The sequence below is a fragment of the Gossypium arboreum genome, chromosome 3, assembly GCF_025698485.1.
Source record: "Gossypium arboreum isolate Shixiya-1 chromosome 3, ASM2569848v2, whole genome shotgun sequence".
Taxonomy (NCBI): Eukaryota; Viridiplantae; Streptophyta; class Magnoliopsida; order Malvales; family Malvaceae; genus Gossypium; species Gossypium arboreum.
In genome coordinates this window covers 5523450-5550528 of record NC_069072.1, presented here as the reverse complement: position 1 = coordinate 5550528, position 27079 = coordinate 5523450, and the positions used below count along the sequence as shown (strand labels likewise).

Here is a 27079-nt window from a genome sequence, read left to right as displayed (position 1 = left end):
TATGTTAATTGAAAACCAGCTTATGTTTTGTAATTTTGTTGCTAGTAAATTGTTGCTTATGTTGGTATAGATGGCTGCTGTTATACATGGCTAACCATCTCATGTTGTTTACAAACACTTGAATGAAATGGAAAATTTTTGTTGATTACAAATTGTGTTGGAATATTTTTGTTGCTTAACATGTGTTAAAAATGGCTGCCGGTATACATAGCTAACCAACTCATGTTGTTGTTTACAAATTGCTTAACACTTGGTATACATGGCTGCTAGTTAGAAAAGATAACAATTGATATACAAATTGCTTAACACTTGGTATACATGGCTGCTAGTTAGAAAAAATAACAGTTGGTATACAAATTGCTTAACAGTTGGATAACAAATAGCATGATAAATTGCTCATATATTAAGGCCAATATGCCAAACTGTTTACAAAATGAATGAGGGGCAAAATATTGCCAAATTTTCCTACAATTCATTACAATTGAACAGATGTGAATTGTAGGGAAATTTACAAAAAAATTCAGTGACTATGCCTAAGTTTATCAACAAGAGCAATCATAGGCAAATTTCTCAAAAATTATCGCCTAAGTTAATAATCGATGAGAGCAAATTTACAGCTTTTAAAAGGTTAACAAAATGCAGTCTGTTCACATCATCATCAATGGTCTGTCATGGATGACTCTTGAGTAGAAGGCATGCATCTAACAGTGGTTGTGGTTGATTTTCTCTTTAATGGGAGCTTTTGTCTTGGGGCAGTAGGTATCTGAGTTGGGGCAGTAGGTAACTGAGTTGGGGCACCTTGTTGAGTTGGGGTACCCTCTTGTTGACTTGGGGTAGCCTGTTGCTGGGTTCAGACACCAACTTGATGTCTTTTAACCTACAAGAATAAAAGAAATGTGAAAAACAAACAAATTCATAAGTAGAAGTATACTATAAGTTAAGGCAAATTACTTACTGGAATGTTTTGACCAACTTCCCCTTTGCAACTCCTCTTATTGTGGCCTATTATTTTGCATTTACTGCACCTCATCTCCACCCTTCTCTTGCTCAACCTTTCTGTTGTTTATTGTTCATCAGGTTCTTTCCTTCTCACTTTAGTAGGTCTTCCAGGTGGCTTTCTTAGTGGAGGAGGTAGTATTGGTTGCATGTTTGACAAAGAGACCCATTGTTTAGGACTCCTTACTGGACTTACAAAGTTGGAGTAAATTTGAATCTGGGTTTGCTTGGTGTGCCAGGTTTGTACATAGGTCTCTGGGAACTTATTTTTTACATGAATGACAGCTAATGCATGCATGCAAGGGATGCCAGTGAGATCCCAATTCCTACAGGAGCAGGAATTCTGAACTAAGTCCACCACATGCTTTTTGCCTGGACCACATTCAACCTGATACTTGTCCCCACCAGCATGTGATGGAACACACCTAAAAAACAGTGAGTATGCTTGGTTAAAACATACAATGACACACACCCCCCCTAAAAAAGCAGTCACTACATGCATATTATAAAAAAAAAAAACTCATTGCATGCATATTAAAAAATAGGCAACACACCAACAATCATTGCATGCATATTAAAAAATAGTCAACAGCTTTCCAACAATCATTGCATGCATATTAAAAAATAGTCAACAACTTTCCAATAATCATTGCATACATATTAAAAAAAGTCAATAACTTTCAAACAATCACTGCATGTGATCAGCAACATTAAGTCAGAATATAGGCATTAGAAAGAATATTTACCTTAATGAATCTTTTATATTTACATCCAGCTTTTTCTTAATCTTTGGACACAAAGTTCCTTTCCATTTGTCAGCTTCTTCTTTCTTCTTGACAATAAGTAACATAATCTTGGTCCTTACTGTTTCCATCATGGTTAGAATAGGTTTACCTCTTGCTTCCAATATCATCTGTCCATAAACCACATAAATGATTAGTGAATTGCTAATGATCAATAAGAAACATAAAACATAGGGATTTACCTTGTTAAATGATTCAGATAGATTATTCACCAACATGTCAAAATGGCTCCTAATTGAGAAGTGGGACCTTGACCAGTGAGTAGGGTTTTTCTTCTTCAACCAGTCATATGCATGGTGATTGGTTTTTCTCAGTTCATCCATGGCATCATCGAACTCTCTTGTAGTGCTTGCTCTGGCAACTTTCCAAAGCAAATCTTTCAACTCCTTTGTTCGGAAACCAGCATTCTTGAAATTAGAATGTAGGTGTCTAACACAGTGTCTTGTTTCTGCATTAAGAAACAACATACATATTGCTTCCAAAAGTCCCTGCAATTAGAAAAAAAATAATTTAATTCTTTAACAAACCTTAAATAGAAACAACATAAAAATATATATAAGTAGAGTTTTACCTTTTGTTTGTCAGACATGAAAAATATGTGGTACGAGCTCACAATTTCTAAGTCCATTGCAAGCAACTCCAAGAACCAAAGCCATGATGCTTGGTTTTCACTTTCGACAGCAGCATATACAAGTGGATAGATGCCATTATTTGCATCTATCCCAACAGCTGCAAGCAAGTAGCCACCATAGTAACCCTTCAAGAAACATCCATCTAAACCTACTATCCTCCTACAACCAGCCTTATAGCTATCTTTGCATACCTGCAAACAGATCCTTTGAAACAATTTGTTATCCAAATAACAGATTGTTATTGTTCCCTCATTTTGGGTCCTAACCTCCAATAAGTACTAATAAATCTTCTCATATTGAGCCTTATGAGCTCCTTCAATTAATTCCAATGCCCTAAGTTTAGCCCTCCTATATTTAGTTAATGAGACTAAGCAACAGAAATCTCTTTTGACATCTTGCTGTAATGATTTCAAAGAATAATCAGAATCGGCAATGAATTTTTCTTTATACTGTTCACCTATCCAAGCTAAGGTTACATTCCTATTTTTATAGACTTTAGAACAAGTATGGTTAGGGTTTGAACTCCTAATTTGCCAAGTCTGGTCAGTAGGGTCATTAGGGTTTAGCCTAGAAGCCCATATGAACCAAGAACATTTTTCATTGCAGATTGCCCTTAACCTTCTTAAATAATTTCTGGGAAACTTAATAAAATAACTATTCAACCTACCATACTGCTTGGCAGCTTTTTTTAGACTATGTTTAGACTTAAATAACATTCCAACCTTAAGTCTAGGATTACTCATGTCATTCTCTAAGTTGAAATCAGGCCAATTTTGGCCATCTGAGTCAGATCTATGTGCACTATCTAACCTCCCAGAATCATCACTATCACACAGTTCATCTACTTCTATACCATCCATGTTTAAACCATCTAAAGAAACTCTTTTAGATGTATCACTATCACTACCAGACACTTCACTACTAGATACATCACTACCAGACACGTTTTCTTCATTCTCATTAAAATTGTCATCAATTAAACCTGCCAAACAAAGTACTCATCAATAAAGGCAGACAACATAGGCAAACTCTTTAACCATTTTTGTCAGACAATAACCAATACAAAATACCCAATAATTTAATACAAACACTTCTGTCATGCACATGGCAGACAACAACCAATATAAATATCAATTTAATCAAACACAACCATTTTTCTCATGCACATGGCAGATAATAATAGGCAATAACCAGTACAATAAAGAAGGTAAATAACAATAGGAGCTTGGATACAAACAATAACAGATATACACAGTAAACATCAGTTTAATAATGTATAATTTAATGGCAGATACAAATAATGGCAGATATACACAACAAACATCAGTTTAATAATGTATAATTTAATGGCAAATACAAACAATTGCAGATATACACAATAAACATTAATTTGATAATGACATTCATACAATGGCAGATACAAACAATGGCAGATATACACAATAAACATCAATTTGATAATGACATTCATACAATGGCAAATACAAACAATGGCAGATATATACAATAAAGATCAGTTTGATAATGGCATTCATACAATGATAGATACAAACAATGGCAGATATACACAATAAAGATCAGTTTGATAATGGCATTCATACAATGGTAGATACAAACAATAAACATCAAAATCAAAATTGAAATAACCCTAAACAATGGCAGACACAATACAGTACACATTATATGTGATAAACTTTAAAAACCAAACCCTAATCTGTCATGCACATTAATAACAAATAAAATTAAAATCGAAATAACCCTAAATCGAAATCTAAATCGAAATCAAAATTAAATTCTCATCCTAAATTAAGATCGAAATCAAAATTGAAATCAAAATCTAAATCAGAATCAGTGAGTGTTTCAAAATTGTAATCAAAATTGAAATAGAAATCAAAATCAAAATCAAAATCGAAATTAAATTTGAAACCGAAATATCCCTAATTAACCCTAAATCGAAATAACAGCATTGAAATCCAAAAAATTTAAAACTAAATGCAAGAACTTACCCGTTAAAGTGGATGTAACAACACTGGTAGCTTCCCTTTTATTGCCCATTGTCTCTGACAATTAAAAACTTCTGGTTCGTCTTCTTTTCTCCCTAAACAAAATAAACCACCCTAAACTCTAAAACGTATACCCTGTTAATCGATTATTGAACCGATTTCTAACCTAAACCCTTCTTAATCGATTCCCAATTCAGTTTAAAGCCTAAAAAACCCCAAATCACGATTGAAATTTCCCAAATCAATTTTCCTTTCCACCCCAAATCCCCCTAAAGCTAATCTGTTTCTAACCCTAAAACATTAACCCATTAACCCTTCAATTTTTTCCCTAAACCAGTCCCAAACCCATCAATCGTCGCCAACGTGGCAAGTTAACTTGCCACATCAGCGATTAACTTGCCACTTCAACAATCCCGTTAATACCCAAACTGTAACTATTAGTTAGTGACTGTTTTGTCACTTTTTTATAACGTTAGTGACCGTTTTGTTACTTTTTGAAAGTTAAGTGACTGAAATAAAACCTAGGTGACTGTTTTGTCATTTACCCTAAAGTTTGGTGATTGTTGGTGTAATTTACCCTTATTATTATTACACCAAAGCAACTATTATTAATCCTTCGAAGAAACCAAGTAAAACCCATATCCATTGAGTACTATTTTACATTTTTAATACATTTAACGTCGCATATGCATATACCAATGCGTACCAACAAATAACAATTAAAAAATGACATAAAAATAAAAACCCAAGTCATTATTTATAAATGAAATTAACGAAAATAAATTACTCAAACACCAAACTTTTATGTCTTATTACATTTTTTTTAATAATCTCATTATAACGCCTATAACTGCCTATAACTCTTCACTAACCTATAAGTAAGAGGATAATGCGTTTGAACGCACTTGAACTCACGTCCTCCTGCATTAACAATAACACCCATATTAATCAAATTATTACTCAATTTGTAATTGAGGAAATTAGAAGCGGTTATAAAAATTGCATTGTTAATATCTTATGGAACTGCCAAAGAAATTACTAATAGAACTTGACATTTGAGATATCAAACATTTATAAAACATCTATGCAAGTAATTTCGTAATGTTATGTAATTGTTTTAATAACAATTTTAGAAAAAAATAACATTTCAAATTAAGTTCTATAAATTAATTAATGAAGATATATAATTTTTTAAATAGAAAAATATTTATGTTTTGTTTGTTTTAAAAATTAGTTTCAATAAATTTTCAAACAACAAAAATGTTTTATAGACATCCAATCGATTTTTAAAAAGTCAATCTATTTTCAGAAATTATTTTCAATGAATCAAAGAGATCCTAACTTTAAATAATAACTTATCTTTTTTTTTAGTCGAAACCTCGATGAACGAAACAATAGTCATAATAACTTCAACTAAATTTAAAATCGAATTAAACTAAACCTATACACTCTTTCAATATTATTCTCTTTAAAATTCAAATCTAAAATCATGCTTTAAACAAATAATTACATAAGTCGATTGAGTCTTAATTCGATTGGCATTAACACTATTGCTAGTGCAGGAGGACGTGAATTTGAGTGCGCTGAAGCACATTATCTTCCTATTTAAGGGTTGGGGAAGGAACATTAGTAGTTTTAGTATATAAAAAAGAGCAAATACAATAAGAACTCATAATAAAATTAATGTTCAAAACAAATAATTACATAAAAATAATCATCAAATAATTTATCACTCTAAACCAAAGCAATTTGTAATAGCTTATTTATTTATCACTTGTTAACTCCGACTAATTTACTAAAAAATGCTAGAAAAAATTGTCAGAATAGGTCATTTTTTAGAAAATTTACGGGAATAAGCTGATTTTATGAAAATGCTTTGGAAGCATTTCCCCCTATTTTTTAGGGTTAGGATTTTATTTTTTAAAGTTGAGTTTTATTTTTTAGGGTTATGGTTTATGGTTTATAAAGTAGGATATTTTGGATTTAGGGTTTTGTTATTTTTGGTTTAAAATTTTAAAGTTTATTATATATTATTTATTTTATAATTTTTGAAAGGTTAAATAATAATATTATTGAATTCAAAATTTAAAACATCATATTTACACCAATCATATATTTGAATTGCAAAATGCAATTCAATTCATAATCGAAACTCGAAGCACTCGGCTAGGATGAAATATTAGTTATTAATTTTTTCCGTATTTTTAATCTTAGTTTGATTCGATTTTTCAATAAATTATTTATCCTAGTACATTATTTTCGACAAGAAGAGTTCAGAAAATATATCCCGGGATATATGATGGGTTTCTTGGAAAAAGGTTGGGGTTGAAACTTGTAGAGAAAAAATGCTCCAAGCATGCAAAAGCACTGGAAACACGTCCAACTGTAAGCGCTTTTAGCTGACATGGCACTAAAAATACTTCCAGCTGGATGTGCTTTCAGTGCTTTTGTTGGCAGTGCGTCCTATTTGGAATGTTTTCTCTCTACAAATTTCAACCCTTCACTAGGCCAGGAAAATTTTCAAAACGAACTGCAAGTCACCCCTTAATCTATAAAAGTAACCTATTTCAGTATCAAGTGACATAAGCCATTTACAAGCAAAGAAAATTTTTAAGGTTATGATTTATGGTTTATAAAATAGGATATTTTGGATTTAGGGTTTTGTTATTTTGGTTTAAAATTTTAAAGTTTATTATATATTATTTATTTTATAATTTTTGAAAGGTTAAATAATAATATTATTGAATTCAAAATTTAAAAACATCATATTTACACCAATCATATATTTGAATTGCAAAATGTAATTCAATTCATAATCGAAACTCGAAGCATTCGACTTCGACTAGGATGAAATATTAGTTATTAATTTTTTCCGCATTTTTAATCTTAGTTTGATTTAATTTTTCAATAAATTATTTATCCTGGTACATTATTTTTGACAAGAAGAGTTTAGAAAATATATCCCGGGGTATATGATTGGTTTCTTGGAAAAAGGTTGGGGTTGAAACTTGTAGAGAAAAAATGCTCCAAGCATGCAAAAGCACTGGAAACGCGTCCAACTTTAAGCGCTTTTAGCTGACATGGCACTGAAAATACTTCCAGCTGGATGTGCTTTCAGTGCTTTTGCTGACAGTGCGTCCTATTTGGAGTGTTTTCTCTCTACAAATTTCAACCCCTCACTAGGCCTAGAAAATTTTCAAAACGAACTGCAAGTCACCCCCTAATCTATAAAAGTAACCTATTTCAGCATCGAGTGACATAAGCCATTTACAAGCAAAGAAAATTGTAAGAAGATCAGAAGAAGAGAAGCTCTCATATAAGGCATAAGTTAGAGCAACCACGCTATTTGCATAAAGTAAGCATATATTTTTGTTGTTCATATTTAGTTACACCATTATTTTTCTGCATAATGTTTTTGTTTCGAACATGTAGAATAGGTTATTTGGTTGAAAATGAGTGGACAAATTAATGGTATTGTTTATTACGACAGTGAAGTGCATGACACTGATAACATGGTAATTGTTTTATCAAAGAACACAACGTGGTTGACTTTTAAACAAAACATACAATTGTCAAAACTTCGAACAAGAATTAGGCGGAATATTATTAGATCCAACCAGATGAGAGTATCTTCCCTTAAATATTGATTTTGTGCTTCAGTCGACCTCGTTAAATATGATGCTTTTGATATTAGAAGGGCGAGATGGTTGGAGGTGATAGTGTAAACGCATATTGACAATGGATCATCATTTCTCGAGTTATATGCAGAGTTTGCAAGGAAAGATGAAGGCTCTCGGACGTCAACATATGTTCTTGTTTAAGAGGCCAAAACGAAAGAACAAGTTGAGAGTCCAACGACATAGTTGTGTGGTGGATTCACCGCTTTGTTAAAAAGTTCTTATTATGATATCTCGGAATCATCAATGTGAAGGCACTCATCTATCTCAGCCTTTGATTTCAATCACGGCAGGTAGAACACCGAAATGCTAGCTTTTAGTGGTAGGATAGAATACATGACCCCTGCACGACACTCAGTTAGTGGTTTTGATTTGAACTTCGGTTAGTCGATGTTCAACAGTGGGAACACTTACAAGGGAATGGCATCAACTTCCAACTGTTGGCAATCAAAATGTGATTTTGAACGTTTCGAAAACTTTACAAGAAGAGATGATGTACATCCATCGGTGATGGGACATCTAACACGATAGATGTTGGTGGGTTTGAGAATGAAGAGGATACTGAATCCAATGTCAATCTAATCCAAGAGTTTAGTGCCAATAGTTCAGAAATTGGATTATTTTCTAAACTAAAGCCGGTTTTAAATGAACCAGAAGATGGAGGTTCATATAGTGAAGGTCTTGGCGAAGATGTCAATGAAGATTTATAGTTCAGGGAGTACTCACCTTCAGCCCACATACATAATGTGTACCTATCGGCAGAGGATGGGTTGGAGTTTGCAGAACTACAGAGGAGGTCGGGTCATGCAAGTTCTTCATTGGATTCGGGTGATTTAGAAGTGGGGAAGGAGTTTTCCACTAAAGATGGTTTTGTTGCTGCAGTTAAGTGATATAATATCAAGAACGAGGTAAACTTCCATGTGGTTAAATCCTAATCTGACAAGCTCAAGGCGAAGTGTGCAATGTGAGGCAATAGATGTGCATGAAAAATTATGGCTTTTGTTAAGAAGAAGACGCGGTTGCAGGGGCGAAGCCAAGGCGGCTGGCATGAGCCCTGACCCCCCTAAAATGTAAAATTGATATTTAGGCCCTTAAATTTTTTTAAAAATTTTAAATTAGTAAAGGTAAAATTACACTTTGACCCACCTTAAAATTATAAAAATTCGATTTAATCCTTTACAAATTATAAAGATATAAACTATAAAAAATTAAAATTGTATCCGGCCCCCCTAAAAAATTGTTCTGGCTTTACCCCTGCGTGGTTGTGATAAATAAGTTTACTGCTTCGCATATGCATGTTACCACGGGTACTACATCAATATCGGTATATATTATGACACAATTGAATTGCTAATTTTAATGTACTCGTGTTATTACAGGTATTTCACGAGATTATCCAAAATTGGACTTAGAGATGATCACGAACATAATACTACCTACGGTCAAAGCGAGTTTCAGGCCATAGAACTTGTGGAGAAACATATTCCTACCGATCCCAGATAAACGTAGGTAGTCGCATGTATCGAACATTCCATTTAAGTTGTTACCCGATAGATCATTGCGTCACAAACTAAAAGGTCGACCAACGTCGACTTAGATACGCGACAACATGGATATTCGGGAGAAGTCAAACCAACTAAGGTTATACAGGTGGTGTAGGAATCTAGGCCATATAATGCGTCATGTCCACATCGAAAGGATGGTATAAGTACAACACATCATTAACATCAATTTTGTTGTAAACTGTAAACATGCGTTTTTGCCATACAATACAAATCAATAAATTATAAAACTTTCTTCAATTGTTCACGTAGAGTCTTGATTCAATATTATGAAATGATAAGAAAGACCAACTTTAATCAAAAAACGATATTTATTTAAAAACATAATGATGTACAACATCGATACAATAAAAGCATTTGATATTTATTGGAATGTTAACATGAGAAGTACAATAATAAAGTATATCAATCAAATCCCTAATCAGAATATGTGCCACATTGAGGTGGTCGACGATTGCGAGCTGGATTCCTCATTGGTTCAACCTCTAATATAGGTTGTGGTCTCAGCCTCTCATCTTTTTTGCCTTCGTTTGTGGTAGATTACGATTGATTACTCCTCGATTGCCATCGTGTATCCTCCGATCTCAGAATAGGTGGTTGGGAAGATGATCTATCTTGGTAGAAACAAACACCAATTGGCATAGGAGTATAACTATATTGTACCCGAAACATAGACAGCCTATATGTCGTCATCACATCATCGTCATCATCAGAAATGAGAAAATATATACATCAACTTCCGATCGTTTACATAACAGAAGTCGTATATCTCGAAGCTCATTCAGTAGTCCCACGTAATTCGACCCATGATTCCAGTTATTGAAATAATTTGTTAGTAGAATAATTTAAATTTTAATTAATTTTATTATGGTAAATATATTATCTAATAAATTTTTCCTTATTACAAGTAGGAATGTATGATGGTAGTTCACTCAAGGACATAAAAATGACAGCCGATTTCTTGCCCTATGATTATCGTAATAGCATGTAACCACCAATTTTAATTTTCTATGGTTGTGTCGCCTGACACATCTCCCAGTACAAAGTTGCCAACACGACAGACCCCCAACTGAGTTCGCTCGTTTATCTAAAGTTGACGAGTTTCATTAGCCACCTTAGATGAATAAGATTTCGTGACTTATTCGGCATTAGGATACCTCCGATAATTAGAAAGATGTACGCTCAAGTGTGTTGTTCTGTTTGGACTTCAGTCGAATCCTCATTGAGCCCACCGAAACTCTTCTTAACTAACCTGTTTTGATCTGGCCTTCAAAAATTATCTTCGAAACCCTCCCCAAAAGTTCAGCACATACCCTTCTCCAATAGGCTGCGTGAACTAATTCAGTCACTACCAGCCTATTCATCGGTAACTCGAGTTGTAACTGCACGTCCTTCAGAGTGATAATGCACTCGTTGCATGGAAGATAGAATGTGTGTGTCTTGGGTCTCCGCCTTTCCACCAACATGTTTATGAGAGTTGGGACCAACTTACACCCCTACCTATAAGGGCCACGTGTGAAAAACTAGCATCTCTCAAGTAGGGTTTGATCAAAGGTGATGGAAGAGCGGATGGATTACGAATATAGGTCTCCAAAATTTGATCTTTCGTCTATTTAGGTAAAAAAATATACAAAATATTAAATTCAAATATAACAAGAAAATAGAAAAATTAAACAACATTAAAATATAATAAAAAGTATTCTTACAATTTGTAATTGATTGATGAAAATGTGGTTATCATCCAAATGGATTAGAGATCTTGCCATTGCTAATTTCAAAAAACACCAAATAATTTCTATTAGAAAATATAATTTACTGAAAATGTTAAGATAATTTTAATAAAAATAAATTTTAGAGAGAAATAAAATTTGAGAATTTAAAAGGAAATTAGGAGAAATTTAAGAGAGATTTGAGAGTTAAGATTGAATTAAAAGAAAAATGAAATCGAGAGTTTATATATGAAAAAGATAAGACCATTGGGATGGGTCCAACAGCTAATTAAATAGTTATAGAAGAAAGTAACCCTTAAATGTTACTGTTGAGAAAAAACACTTCCAAATGATTTGACAGAAAGTATATCCAACTAGAAGCATTTCTTGATAGCACTCTCAAAACACTTACATTTGGAAGGTTTTTTAAAAAAAAAACAGCCTATTTTGGTTTTTTTTTTTTTTGGCATTTTTGAGTAAATTAGTATAACTCCCCCAAAAAATATTTATAATAAGCCATCACCTTATTTAATAAATAAATTATCTTCTTAGCAGATCCAAATGTAAAAGAGACTCCCATCAAAGCATCCCTTCTTTGTTTGTCAATTCCCAGTCCAAATATTTCGACATCTCACGACCTCTTCGCTTTGCTTCATTATTAGTAGATCCCTATCTCTTGTTTCTCTCCTCTTAAACTCTAATTTTTTTTCCGTCCATATTGTTCTAGAATTTTAGATCTTTGTTTCTTTTTTTTTTTTCAGAACAATTTTCCATCAAATTTTGGGTACTTTCCAGATATGGGAAAAGTTTCAGCCATTATATACATTGCTGTGGCTCTTCTAATCCTCTTCCTCATCTCGCATTCCCCTAAGAAACACCCCAACCACAGCCGCCATCGCCGCCTAAAGCTCCGCTCTTCTTTCAGCTTCAGCAACCCCACCCACCACGAGCCCGTGGCTTTTGATCCTCTCGTCGCCGACATCGAGCGCCGCCGTGAAGATCGACAATGGGAGAAGCAGTACTTGGAGCACACCCATCCTGAGTTTGTAAATGACCACGCTCCGGGTCACGAGTCGCAGCCCGAGTGGGAGGATTTCATGAACGCTGAGGATTACTTGAATGATGAGGATAAGTTCAACGTTACCAATAGGTTGGTGGTGGTATTACATTTTCATTTACTTTTAAATTCATGTTGATACTATTTTTGGGTATTAAGTGTTCGAAAGTTTAAAGCTTTAATTAATAATCTTTAGCTGCCAATTTTAGTTCAAAATGTGTGCTTCATCATGTAATTTGCTTAAATAGTATAAATTACTGCTACTATTTATGAGCTAGTAACATTTAGTTATTCACATTGATTCTTCTTTTATCCGTTTCAATTACATGTAGGTGCGAATTTGTGGACTGATATTTGATCATTGTTGGCTATATTTTATATGCTTTATAGAAAGAACGCTAGGTATCTTTATTATTGTGTACGCTAATTGTATCTGTGTATATACTCACATCGTGATGATTTTGTAGGTAATATAAACTGATAGTATCTTTGTATATACTCACATCGTGATGCAGTTTATGTAATCCTTGCACCTGTGTTTATATGCTTGTGGATGGCCATTGACTGTAACATTTTGATAGATGTTGATCAAGTGGAGTTTTAATCTGATGAACAGGTTGGTAATGCTGTTCCCCAAGATTGATGCGGACCCTGCAGATGGTTTTGTGACGGAGAATGAATTGACCGAGTGGCATCTACAACAAACAGCAAAGGAAGTCTTGCACAGGTCTATGAGGGAGATGGAAGTTCATGACAAGAACCATGATGGATTTGTTTCATTTGCAGAGTATGAGCCTCCCAGTTGGGTGAAGAATGGTTAGTGATCTATGCTATTATATTACCAAATTTAATTCATCTAATGAAACTAATCCTCTGAGTGCTTCTACTATATTTTTTTTTATGTGATTTTGCTTTGTTTGTATGGCTAAATTGTTATTTGGCTTGAAGTACTTGATTGATGGATTTTATACCTTTTATGGATTTCAGCTACTAGTTGTGTTATATTGTTTAAGAATTGATCTTTCTACTCCTTTTTGCAAATTCAAATACCCATCAGTTTTCAGATCTTTTTGTGAGATAATAGTGGCATGAAGCCAAAACATTTTAAACATCCTCTTTCCTTTTGTTCTTAGTGATAGTAACATTGAGTAAACCTTTATAACAATTCTAGTCTATTTATGGATCTTATCTTGCTTTAGATTGTTATAGTCTTCGAGGACGAAACACCAACATGATAATTGAGTTCTGTTTAATTTGCCAATAATTATCTTTAAAGATGGTAACTTGTTTGTGTTTCTTTTTTCCAGACAACAATTCTTTTGGCTATGACATGGGCTGGTGGAAAGAGGAACATTTTAACGCATCAGATGTCAACGGTGATGGTTTGTTGAACATAACCGAGTTCAATGAGTAAGTACCAAATTCTAAAGCAAGTTCTGACTCATCTACTCCTAGCGAAAGGGGTTACTTTTAGTTGCTGCCATTGTTCTCCCCTAATTTTTTTGCTTGGTTTTTTCCTAGCTTTCTGCATCCATCTGACAGCAAAAGCCCAAAGCTGCTACATTGGCTGTGCAAGGAGGAAGTAAGGTAACCTGAGTTTTATTTCTTTCTCTTTTCTCTCATGTAAATTGTATATATCCGTTCTAGTTAAGAAACTAACTCGTGCTTAAATTTTATGTTTTGAGTTCTAGAAATAATAATAAAAAACAACCCCATTTTGGGGCATGTTATCCTGTTTGCATTTGATCCGCCTTTTCTACTAGTGCCTTCAAATTGCTATTTGACTTTGCTTCTACTTTTATCTTTTCAGAGAAAGAGATACAGACAGGGATGGGAAGGTTAACTTTGATGAGTTCTTTCATGGGCTCTTTGATTTGGTGAGAAACTATGATGAAGAAGATCATAACTCTTCCCATCTATCTCACGACTCATTGGAGTCCCCGGCTAGACGTTTGTTTAGCCAGCTTGATAAAGATGGTGACAGGTACTTGTATACATCTTTATGTCTAGTATCATGGTTGTACTGAAAAGTTAGTTGTTGGGACTGTTAAATAAATCTATGGTGCTTCGTATTAACAGACTGTTGTCTGAAGAAGAACTACTACCAATAATTGGGAAAATTCATCCATCAGAGCGGTACTATGCGAAACAACAAGCAGATTACATCATATCACAGGTACTTACGACTCCAAAGAATTGAGCAGTATTACACATGAATGCATGTATGCATTTTCTAATATTTTGTTTTAGTTCTTTTTATTTGATAGTAGGAGTTGCCTTTTATTAGAAATATTTTGCTGAACCCATGTTTAGTTGTGCATTTCTACTTGGAATGTAATGTAATGCGGAAATTGATGGTTTAGGAAGAGAAAGTGTTTGGGGTGCTTTTTTTGTCTGTCACCTATCTTACATGGACAGCACTTTAGGATGTCATATCCATGTAGACATGACATGGGCATTGACACATTATGTCAGACTTGTGTATTCAGCATGGCAGCCAATGACATCAGAATGGTGTTTCATGGTTGCAATGGATGTTTTGGGTTTTCAAAATGGTGAGGAAGAAGAGCAAGTTTTTTGAGGTAAAACATTCTAAAACCAAATTGTTTGGAGTGGCAGAACAGGGTGTTTTCTGGGGCTGTTGTCACGGGTTTTGATACTAGAATTAGGGTATTTGGAGGTTCTTTTTTTTTTTTGGGGGGGGGGGGTGGGGAGTGGTGGTTTCAAACATTTAGTTGAACAAACAAAAAATTTAGTGAAAATCTGATGGCAGGTGCTGCAAATCAACATTGGAATCTGGGTTTGATGTTGGGTTCTGGATTTTTTGGGGTCTATTTGTTGAATTTGTCGAGAGAAAGTCTATAGATGTGTGGAATGGTGTGATAAGGGATGGAAGAAGAAAAAGATAAAGAAACAATAAAAGCAAAAGCGGAAAAGAAAAAAAGAATCTTAGTCTGGTCCAAGAAGAAAACAAAGGTAGTTCAACAAAATGAAATGAAAATTGTAGTGCAAGATAACTCTAAACCAATATGCTTTGGCTAGTGGTTATTGCCTCTTCTTAAAAGGAGTAAAGTTTAGTGTTCATATCCTTTGCCCCTCTTAGACTTCCTCATTTGTACTAAAAGGGACGTTTTCTTTATATGTAATTTCAGGCAGATTCAGATAAAGATGGTCGCTTAAGCTTACTCGAGATGATTGAGAACCCATACGTATTCTATAGTGCCATCTTCAGTGAGGATGAGGATGATGATGACTACGAATATCACGATGAGTTCCGCTAAATGCTAATTTCATGATAGGTAAGATTCCATTTTGTAATTTGATTATAAGCTAACCAACTAAAAAGAACCTAAACTTTACTACTTCCTAAGTTTCTATATTTTTATTACATTCAAAGAAATCCTAAGTTTCTATATTTTTATTACATTCAAAGAAATCCTTTTTTATAATATCTATTTTAATAATGGATATCTTTTTACTATCAACTTTGCAGGACACAAAGACAGAATAGGATTCAATTTCTTTTCTTGCAAGAATTGTATGCTTTATAGAATTAGTAATTATGGAACCTTTTTTTCCATTAATTTTTTAAGAGCTTCGAGTTTTTCAGGATTGAAAACCCCTTACAAAATGCGAATACATTAGTTATTTATTTATTAACTAATGAATGAATTGCCTTTGCCCCCCGATATAGTTCATGATTTGGTTAATGTCTTGTACTTTCCTTCTTTCATCACTTTGTTTGGAGATATAATCTATCTGAACATCTACATATCCAATATATATATTTTTTACTTAACAGTTTGCATTGTAATACTAAAATCCAATAAATTGTTTGATATAAACGAAGTAAAATAAAGCATTATTTATTACAACAATGCATTCATTTTGCCTAGAAAACATTAAACATTTGACGTCAGAAAAGATCAGAACTTAGAGGAAATCTAGAACTAGAAGAAAACGAGCACCTCATCATACTTGAAAATTTTCATTCCATTACAATTATTTGGTTTTTAAGCCACAAGATGGCAATCTCAGATCCCAACCCATATTTATTATGGTTTTCATCATTTGGCATTACAACAGACAATTTTCAAACTTGGTGATCAAAGTTACCATGAAAATAGTTTTTAAAGACAGTAAATGATCAAAGGGAAGAAGACAAAGAGCCCCAGCCGCCACCACCTGGTGTTAAAATCTGAAGTATTTCCCCAGCCTGCACCTCTACTGTGTTTTTGCCTCCAAGGTAGATTCGTCTTTTATCTTTTGTTATAAGATAGTTGGCTCCACGAGCTCCATTTGCTCCTCCTTTTAGCCCTCTAGGTGCATGTACTCGCCTCTCAGAAAGAATGCTAACCACAACTGGGCGCCTGAACTCAATTTCCCTCACAAGTCCATTACCCCCTTTGCGATGTCCTGCTCCTCCACTATTTTCTCTCAGTCCAAATTTGTGCAAGAATACTGGATACCTCTGCTCGAAAATTTCAGGATCGGTCATTCGAGTGTTTGTCATATGACACTGAACTCCACTTGTTCCATCCCAGGTCGGACCAGCCCCACTCCCACCTCCGATTGTTTCATAATAACCGAAAGTATTGTCCCCAAAGGTAAGATTATTCATACATCCCTGAGAACAAGCACAGGCCTGAAATGCAGTCAATACTACATCAGTTATTCTCTGAGATGTGAGAACATTGCCTCCTACTACAGCAGCTTTATCACTTGGAGAAAGAAATGAGCCTGCCGGTACATGGATTATAACTGGAGCCAAACAACCTTGATTAAGAGGAATATCAACATCGACCAAACAACGAAGGCAGTATATGACTGCAGCAGCAGTGACAGCTTCTGGAGCATTCCAGTTACCGTAGACTTCGGGGCTAGTTCCACTAAAATCAAAACTTGCTTCCCCTTTGTTAGAATCAATAGAGAGTTTTAAATGAATGACAGACCCGTCATCCATGCAATCCTCTTCTTCTATCGTTATAGAGTTTCTCTCGCCAAGCCTAGTTGATTCTGAGGAAATTCTTGCAGCAACTGCCTTGAGCATCTCTCTTACTGCTTCTTCTGCATTAAGCTGCACATAAGTCATATAAGCCTGAACAGTTTCCAAACCATACTGCTCAATAAGTTCTTTGATTAGAGTAATTCCTCTCTGGTTAGCAGCCACTTGTGCTCTAAGGTCTGATAGGTTATCTTGAAGCCGTCGTGTTCCTGGGATATTTTGCGAATGTTCATCAGCACCTGGAAACTTAAGTAGTTTTATTATTCCTTCTTCTTGGAAAATCCCCTTTTCCACTAGTTTAAATGCTTTTATGGCAGCTCCTTCTTCCCATATGGACTTCGAAAAAGGTGGCATGCTTCCAGGTGTAACACCCCCAATCTCAGCATGATGCCCTCTACTTGCCACAAAAAACACTAGTTTCCCATTATTGAAAACTGGGGTTATCACAGTTATATCGGGAAGATGACTACCTCCAGCACAAGGATGATTAGTGACAAGGACATCTCCTTCATTCAAATTGTCACCCCAGTATTCAAGCTGCCAACGAACAGTACTGGACATAGCTCCGAGATGCACTGGTACATGAGGAGCATTGGCAACTAGTCCTCCATCTGGACCAAAAAGAGCACAAGAAAAGTCTAGCCTTTCCTTGATATTTGTCGAGATAGAAATCCGCTGCAACGTCCGTCCCATCTGTTCAGCTATTCCCATAAATCTGTGATTGAAGATAGAAAGTTGCACAACATCTGCAACTTTTTCAGCAACTTTCACTGTGTTTACACTAGACTCAATTTCAATCTTAATGTTTCCATATTTGGTTATAATAGCTTTACATTTTGGTTCTACTATCACTGTACTACTCCCATTCATGATGATCGCAGGGCCAGGTATAACATGCCCATATCCCAGATTCTCAAGCTTGAACAATGGTGTATCGTGCCACCCATTCCCAAAAAAGACCTTGTAGTGGCCTTCGATTTTGGGAGAACCAGAAGCAGGTTCTAGGGTCTGTGGTTTCAATATATTAGCAACTCCTATCCCACGAACCCTGACATCGCAAACAAGGATATTTCTATTCTGTAGCTTAAATCCGTATTCTTGCTGGAAAAGCTTCTCAAATTCCTCAGCATAGTCAGATCCAGATCCATCTTCAGCAATACGTCGCTTTACCATGATTGCCGTATCTGTACCTTCATACCTCAAATTTAGATATGTCTCAGCCTTTATATTTTCCTCTCTGAACCCTTGCTCTTGCAGCTTCTGCTTTACCTGGTTCAACAATATAGCTTCTCGACAAGAGGCCTCTACAACAGATTCAGAACCATAAACTGCAGCATAAGGAACTTGTGCCTCTTCTATGACATCGGCCAATCCCATTCCATACGCACTTAAGATTCCACAAAACCGGTGAATAAGTACTTCTGTCATACCTAGTGATCTAGCAATGGCACAGGCATGTTGTGGCCCAGCACCTCCGAAGCAAGCTAGTGCATGGTTCCTTGTTTCATGGCCTTTCATCTCAGTTAACTGACGTATGGGACGGCACATGGTCTCATTGGCAACATTCACAAACCCCAGTGCAATCTCCTCCACTGTCATATCCCTTGCAGATGAATCTTGGCTCTTCCTATAAGAATTTATTTGCTCTGCTAGCTTCTTGTATTCTTCCCTGGTTGCTTCGACATCTAAAGGTTGATCTTCCTTCGGACCAAAGATTGCTGGGAAATAATCAGGAACAACATACCCAAGAATCAGGTTTGCATCAGTGACTGCCAATTCTCCACCTTTCCTATAACACACAGGACCAGGATGAGCACCCACAGACTCTGGTCCAACCCGGAAAGCTCCAAATTGGAACTTTAACTTCGATCCACCACCAGCAGCAACAGTGTTTATGTCAAGCTGAGGTGCTTGTATTATAGCACCAGCAATTTTAGTTTCTAGGACTTGTTCATAACTCCCAGCATAACGGCTCACATCGGTCGATGTACCACCCATGTCAAATCCAATCAAAGGCTTCTCCGTTTCAAGCCTGAAAAGAGTCTGTGAATAGCCAACAACTCCCCCAGCAGGGCCAGACAAAACAGCCTTGTGCCCCGAAAATCGACTTTCCGGTGCAAGCCCTCCATCCGACTGCATAAACAGAACATTCACCCTCGCAAGACCTTCATCGAATCTAGATATGAACCCTGATAAGTACTCTTTCACAACAGGGGTTAGATAAGCATCCACACTAGCTGTTAAACCTCGAGGAACAGCACGAACCATGGGAGTCAAAGCTGAAGACAACGAAACATGTCGAAAACCCAAGCTCATAGCCAACTTCTCAACAGCCATTTCATGATAAGGGTAAGTGTAGGAATGCATCAACACAACAGCCAAACAACTAATCCCTTTCTCCAATAAACCTTTCAATAAAGGCTTCAAAGATTCTTCATCTAAACACTTAACAACCCTAACAAGCTCACCAGAAACCCCTTTAACAAAGGACCCAGATTTCTCTCCATTCCCTTTTTCCTCGTCAAGAACTAACTCAACCCTCTCATCAACTTCAATAACTTGTTCATAAAGATTAGATGGTTTAGCAGCAGAAAGGTCAAAGATATGGGGACGAGATTGATCACCAATCTGTAACAAGTCCTTAAAACCACGAGTAACACACAAAGCAATCCTTTCCCCTTTTCTTTCCAAAAGGGCATTTGTTGCCACAGTCGTCCCCATCCTTATCCACTCGATTTTATCAGTTGGGATTTTGACAGTTCGAGGGATTTTCTGCCCCGTATATTCCTCGAGAATCCTCCTGATTCCTTCAATCGGAGCATCGTCGTAATTGGAAGGGTCAACGGATAAAAGTTTAAGGACCCGGCCATCGGAGTGACCGGGAATCTCGGCGTAAACATCGGTGAAAGTACCCCCTCTGTCAATACAAAACCTAAGCTTTTCTCCACTGACACTTCCCATTTTTTACACACACCCCTAAAAAAGAATAGTAACCCAGAAATAAAACAAGTAAACTGAAGCAGAAGACGATTGGAAATTAGCAAAGAATATGAATAAGAAGAGAAGAGAGCGAAAGAGAAAAGGGACGTAGGAGAGGGAGATTGATTACCAGGTGAGGAGGGATTGAGAATTAGAGATTGATACGTCTATAAGATTACGTGATGGAGACAGACGGGTGTCGTTTCGATACCCTCCTTCGTATAGAAACTGACTAATGGTAGGTGGTTGTTCCACAGATGCCCGTTTTGCTGTTAGTGCAGCGGTGGAATTTTATTATTTACTTCTCATTAATTTATGGGTAAATTCACAGATAGTCCTTCAACTATTAATTTTTTATTTTAAATACTTAAAATAAATATTTTATAATTTTAATTTTAGTCACTCCACAAACACTCAAAATTTACAAATGTTTAACTTGTTTCTTTCTCGATTATCCTACTCTCAATTTCCACCAGCTTCTTTCCCGATTATTTCGAATGCGGCTAAGGGTTCATCGTCAGTGGTCCATTCCGCCACATCTCTTTGCCCAAGGTTTATTTCATTTATTGAATGTCTTGATAAGACTTATATAAAGGATACACCCATTAGGGTTTGGAACTGTGCGGTGATTGTTTTCAAGAAAGCCAAGTTTGAGTCGTTCTCAATGTCGTCGTATTTTTTGGTGCCTGGCTCCGGCATGAACCGATGGCTGACTGTTGGTCTGTTTGAGAGGTATCCGACGTATGGGTATTGTCCGAAATTGACAGCTGCGTCGAAAGCGGAAGCTATCCATATTATGACGGTGCATGCTTGGGTGAGATCGATTAATGTGTTCATCTCCAGCCACCATGTATCGTTTCTTAAATCGTCGTGGTCTTCGTTTTTTACCTCCGACCACCATGATTGGATTTTATTGTTGTTTTTAACTGTTTCATCTGATGGGTAGTAGAAAGAACAGTACTCGGTGACCCAGGTTTCAATGGTTGACCAGATTTCTAACCCATCAACAGCGTATGGGTAATCGTTTATTCTGCCCATGGAGACAACTCAAGTCCAGCACTGTAATTCCTCTGAGAAAAGAACAAACGGTTTAATGGTGTTTGCTTGAAATTTTAATGATAGATATCATTATATAGCTTGGTTTTACCTCAATACGGAGAGCCTGGTCGGTGAAATCCCAGTTCCTGTAAATAGCAGACGACGACATTTCAAGTGCATATTTTCTTGGAAAGACGGTTAAGAAAATATTTATTTCTTTATATATTTTTAAATTTTATATATTATTATTTATTGTCAATAATATTTTTATTTATATATATTAATTTATTATGTTTTTGAAAATATTAAATATATAAATAAATAATTTTTTATTTAAAAGAATAAACTTATTATTAAATTGGTTCGCTTAGTTCTTTTTATTACTATTTTTTCTCTGCTTCACCTCATGTAAAAGTCTAAAGATATCATACAATTTAAAAATATATTTTTCAAAAATAAATAAAAATTCAAATTTATTATAAAATAAATAATAAAGGAAGTAAAAGAAAAAAAATTGGACAACAGAATAGAACATATTTTTATTGACCAATAGTAATATTTATAATGCTTATTTAAAATTTATATTTATAGACATAATAAATATAAATAAAATAAATATTTACCTTTAATTTTTATATTAGAGTCCTAAAGTAGATCAAACTTGTTTCGATCTTGATAGACATCTACTTAATAATAAAATATTTATAACACTCTTATTAAATGTCTATTAATAGATAACGTATCTTTTAAAATCTTAATAAGATAAAACTCCGTGAAAAAAAATTCTTAGTGAAGGAAAAAAATGCACATATAACATGTTGTCTGATTAAAAATCTTATTAAGAAAAATCGATAGGACAAAACATCGATTAAAAGAAAAAGAGTACAACGTGTATTTACTCAATTTCATGACAACATCACATGATATCTTAAATTCTATATATTCAATCTTGAATGCTAGGTTTTCAAATAATCACTGAAATGTATTTTGCTAAATATTTATATCAACATCCTTTTGAAAGTCATGAGTGAGGAAAAATTTTGAGAAAATATATTTTGATCTTTTCAGAAGTTTCAACAATAATTATAGTAAAGTTTGATCATGATCCTTCTATAAAAATACATATATGTACTTCGGATGATTTTATAATCTTCCTTCAACTATTATTCACTGAATCAAATTTACCACGTATGTTCAAATCATTGCAATTCATATAAATGTTTACGCAAACATATTGAACAATTTCCCGAGAATTTTTATATGCTTTTATCATTCTAAATCCTTTAAAGATTTTAATATAAACTTACACTATATGACGATTTATATAAAGATTGTAACAACAATTATAAGATACATGTTAAATCTTTCATAAACCGCTACACTAATAAAATAGCTAAAGATTATTACATCTACCATAAGAGAATATATTTTTATAATCATTGCTAGGATTTAGCGAAAACTTCATATTTCTTATTTCGTTTTCGCAAGACTACTCATTGGAACTTCAATGACTTTTTACCTTTAAATGTATGGACTATTAGTTTAGAAACTTCACGTATTTAATTCTACTTGAATTGTGTCTTTTCATTTTGATCAGGGGCGAAGCCAGAGGGCTGGCATGGGTCCCAGCCCCCCCCCAAAATATAAAATTACTCTTTTAGCCTTTAAAATTTTTTAAATATTTTAAATTAGTAAAGATAAAATTGCACTTTGGGCCCCTTAAAATTATAAAAATTCGATTCGATTCAATCCTTTACAAATTATAAAGATATAAACCATGAAAAATTAAAATTTTATCCTGCCCCCCAAAATTTTGTTCTGGCTTCGCCCCTGATTTTGATCAGTCTATTTCGCGTTTATATTTTTCAAAAAATTTCTTCAAGACCCACATTTTCTTTCGTTATCTCAATAATAAAATTGCATTCAAAATCGTTGTCGACAAATTTTCATTCTTACGATTCCGTATTTTATCGTATTGACATAACTTATCGAAAACTCTTTATTTTGTCTATTGTGGTGGAGCAACTTAAACATATATCGCATATTCAAAACATTTAAAATAGGTTGTATTTAGCTTCTAACAAAAAATAAATTATAATGAGATATATGTATCGGGACTTATGGCATGATATGAATTAATGTTGATTCATGTAAAATATCATATCTTATATATATATATATATATAAATTATTCTCAAAAATATATAATTTAACTAAAGCATTTAATCATTAATTATGCTAAACCATTTAATAGCTCATCGCATTAGTTCAAGATAAATATCTTTAACTTGAAACCAAAAAAAAATTAAAACTCGAAAGTCCCGAACACAAAAATAACCCTATTAGCACCTTCACTTGTTAGCATAGATTTATAAAGATTGACAGTGTACTTAAAATATATTTTTAAACTTAATTGTACCAATTAGAACAGAAAAGGAAAATATGAACTCTGATACATACAAGAATCAAATGACAGCAGCATTTTTCCGTCACAAATTTGGTTTATCTCTCTCTTCTCTCACTCTTATCTTCATCTTCCCTAATTTTTCTACCTCTAAAATTATCCTACCACAAATGTAACTACAATCCGAATACAAAAGGATGTTGAACAAACTCACAAGCTTGTTACTAAAATAATTACAATTCTTTACATGTAGAGTCTTAATTTATATCCCTATATCACTCCGTTAAAATATGACGACATAACAGCATAACACAATGACTTAAAAAAATTAACTCTACATCCCTTCGACATGACATTATAACACAATAGCTCAAAAAAAATTAACCTTCAATTAATGTTCTAGTATCAATGTTTCAAGTTTGATTAAAATATATTATTAGTCCCATAGTTTGACAAGATTTGAAATTTAATAAAAATTTAAAATTAAATCATGTCATTAAGTATTTTCTATCAGAACTTCTCAACTCGAAATTTTGATGAACCTGTCCTCATATGACAACAAACAGTTGACAAAAAATAAATATATTAAATTAACAAATTTTAACCAAAAAAAAATGCCAATGACGATAATGAATAGACTAGAATTTTTAAATTGAAAAAAGTAAAAAGATTATTATTTTTTATACAATGTCTAGAAGTAGACATAATTCATTCTTAACACCTAACTTGAACCCACATCTCTTGTATTGGTAATAATACGGATGTCAATCGAGATTGAATTTTTAACTTTCAAAATACAGGAACCAAATCTCAAATTGTATACATGTCCAGGGATTATCAGCACATTTTAACCTTCAAGATTTCACCAAACTTATTCAGCAAAGTGAAGAATTCATAACCGGTGAAGCATTTCTTGTTGACACCAAAATATTGGACATTTTTCCAAGCTAAAATGTTGAGGACTGTTTAGATTTCACTTTTGTGCACAACCAAAGTCAATGGCAAATTAATAAGCAATGAGTAAATCATTATCAATGTGACCCGCCCTGAACTTGAGCATTTGCATAGCTGATATTAGCTTGTTACCTGTCCATCACAAAGCTTGAAAAAACATGCATAAATTAAACCCAACCCTACCCATAAACATCACTTATTTTAGACTAAAAATTGGTTTGCGCCAGTTTTCAGTCATCACAAGAGCAAATAGTTAAACAGGTATAACTTTTGATGGCACCGTATAAAAGGTGAAATAACCAGAGGTTCATTCAGATTTGAGAGGAACCAAAGGACAAAACAATCAGATTCAACTCTTTTTTTTTTTTTTTTCCTTTTAAGTATATATAATTCTCAACATCACATATTAACAAATTATAATTCTCAAGAAACTTAATCAAACACCAAAAAGGCAAGATCAAACTTGACAGACATGAGCTTAAAATGCCAGAAGTTTAGCGTCATCCCCTGCTTCTTGAAAGCATAAACAACCGTCCTGTGAGCTCAAGAATGAACAAGAAGACAAGTAAAATCTGATGTAAGATATAAACAGACGCAAATTCGAGTCTATGGTAATGAACGTAAACAAATTCGATTCTCAACAACAGTGGGAGTTACAGAGCACATAACTGCAAATCATAAGTAAAATCATATTGTTTTATGCATATGAATGATCTTTCTACAAAACCTATCTGTAGGATCAATTACAACAAAAAAAGACTATCTACAGGCAGAAACAACAATAAAAACTCCGTAAAATACAGAAAGAAATTATAAAAACCTTGACGTATGATCATGCATGGTACCATTATATGAAGATTTATTGCTATAATCAGGTTGATAATGAACAACTCTGCTGAAAGTATTCACTGCATCCAATCTGAACATGAACATGTTCGATAAAAATAGGATTAAAAGTTTCAGGCTTGGCAATGGATTATTGCTGCAAGGCTGCTCTTTAAGGAGACCCTCATTTCCCTGGAAGAAATTAAAACAATTGGTCAAAACAAAAGCAGCAGCTGATCATTCATGTTTCTCACTTTTCACGTTACCCAAATATAATGTTTAATAAAAACCCTAAATTGAATTGGTTAAGTACACTGAAATAGAGATTGATTTTTTCATTCTCTACTAAAAACAACAAACCACTGAAGAAATACTGCCAAAATTAAAAGGAATATATATATTACGGCAAATTAAATTCAAAAGAAATGCAGTTCAATAACATCAAAAGTGTCTTTTTCTAAGGAAACTGAAATACGTACTAAGTTTTGATTCCTTTTTTTTATGTTTAGGATCATCATCATAGTCAGTATCTTTATCATCGGAATCAGAACCGATTAGGTCATCATCATCTTCATCAGAGGCAGGAGAAGGGTCAAGGCGAGCAGCATCCTTGGCCCATTGGACCACTCTTTCAACTTCATCTTCCTCATCATCTTCGCCGTCGGATTTTTCGAGACCGATACGAACTTCGTTAGTGGAAATACTAGTAGCAGCAGTAGGATTAGAAGAAGATGAAGACAAGGAAGCCTTGAGAGCAGCGAATCGTGCGGAGAGATCATCGCCCAACACAGCCTTCAGTTCCTCGTCGACATTGTCGGGAACGACAACCTTCGATTTTCGATCCTTTTTCTCTTCGTCTTCTTTTTGCTCCGGCTGTGGTTTCGGCGGCGATGGTGGTGGTGCCGATGATTGTTTCTTCTGTTGTGAATGGGAAGAGGAAGGTCGGGATCGGAGAGCCTGGAATCGACGGCGGAGATCAGGGTTGAGATAATCAGGTGCCACACGTGACATGTGACTGTCGACAGAGAGTTCTAAGAGCATCTCATCCTGCGCCGCTTGCAACAGCTGATCCACAGCATCGTTCTCCGTCGTTGCGGCGTAGCTCTTCTTTCTGCCGCTCATTTTATTCCCTTTCCGTAAATGCTTTTCCCTCTTGGCCACTTCAGTCTTCCTTTATCCACTGACTCATGTTGGTTTCAGTGACAAAGTTGTAAATATCTCCCTGCTCCTCGTACTTAATAGTAATATCAATATTTGAAGTGATTTCCGTTTTATTTTAAATCGGTAAAAGCATCTGACCAGTCCCTCTACTTCAAAAAGCATGCAAAAACGGTCCCTCTCCTTAAAAAATTGACTGCTAGCGTTGCATAAATCAAAACCGTAATCAATTTGACCAATTTTTAAAATTGTAATTAAAAAATGTCTGGTATTTTCG

General features: G+C 34.6%; 4 protein-coding genes and 1 pseudogene across 5 annotated transcripts; 1 reads left to right on the top strand and 4 right to left on the bottom strand.

Moving 5' to 3' along the window:
• Nucleotides 1–1063: 1063 nt before the first annotated feature.
• Nucleotides 1064–4486, bottom strand: LOC108474980 (uncharacterized). Its single transcript, XM_017777005.1, has 6 exons — nt 4438–4486; nt 3154–3413; nt 2371–2622; nt 1982–2287; nt 1743–1909; nt 1064–1421 (listed from the first exon to the last, which is right to left on the bottom strand). The coding sequence occupies exons 1-6, from the start codon at nt 4484–4486 to the stop codon at nt 1064–1066; spliced, it is 1392 nt and encodes a 463-aa protein (XP_017632494.1).
• A 7250-nt stretch (nt 4487–11736) lies between these two features.
• Nucleotides 11737–16128, top strand: LOC108475461 (uncharacterized). The gene is made up of 9 exons (XM_017777428.2): nt 11737–12043; nt 12144–12532; nt 13056–13255; nt 13747–13849; nt 13961–14026; nt 14250–14423; nt 14519–14615; nt 15592–15738; nt 15933–16128. Exons 2-8 carry the CDS (start codon nt 12180–12182, stop codon nt 15718–15720), a joined length of 1122 nt encoding a protein of 373 aa, XP_017632917.1. The 5' UTR covers nt 11737–12043; nt 12144–12179; the 3' UTR covers nt 15721–15738; nt 15933–16128.
• A 119-nt stretch (nt 16129–16247) lies between these two features.
• Nucleotides 16248–20726, bottom strand: LOC108475460 (5-oxoprolinase 1). The gene is made up of 2 exons (XM_017777427.2): nt 20554–20726; nt 16248–20420 (listed from the first exon to the last, which is right to left on the bottom strand). The coding sequence occupies exon 2, from the start codon at nt 20403–20405 to the stop codon at nt 16587–16589; it is 3819 nt and encodes a 1272-aa protein (XP_017632916.1). The 5' UTR covers nt 20406–20420; nt 20554–20726; the 3' UTR covers nt 16248–16586.
• A 48-nt stretch (nt 20727–20774) lies between these two features.
• Nucleotides 20775–25752, bottom strand: LOC108474981 (probable linoleate 9S-lipoxygenase 5; annotated as a pseudogene).
• LOC108476243 (uncharacterized) lies at nt 24510–26910 on the bottom strand. Of its 2 annotated transcripts, XR_008279906.1 has the most exons (3): nt 26124–26910; nt 25665–25836; nt 24510–25354 (listed from the first exon to the last, which is right to left on the bottom strand). XR_008279906.1 is itself a non-coding variant. In XM_017778393.2 (2 exons), exons 1-2 carry the CDS (start codon nt 26764–26766, stop codon nt 25829–25831), a joined length of 651 nt encoding a protein of 216 aa, XP_017633882.1. In that variant the 5' UTR covers nt 26767–26910; the 3' UTR covers nt 25427–25828. The 2 variants fall into 2 exon arrangements, 1 of the variants encoding a protein (XP_017633882.1); XM_017778393.2 differs by lacking the exon at nt 24510–25354 and having other exon boundaries at nt 25427–25836.
• Between the last annotated feature and the right edge of the window lie 169 nt (nt 26911–27079).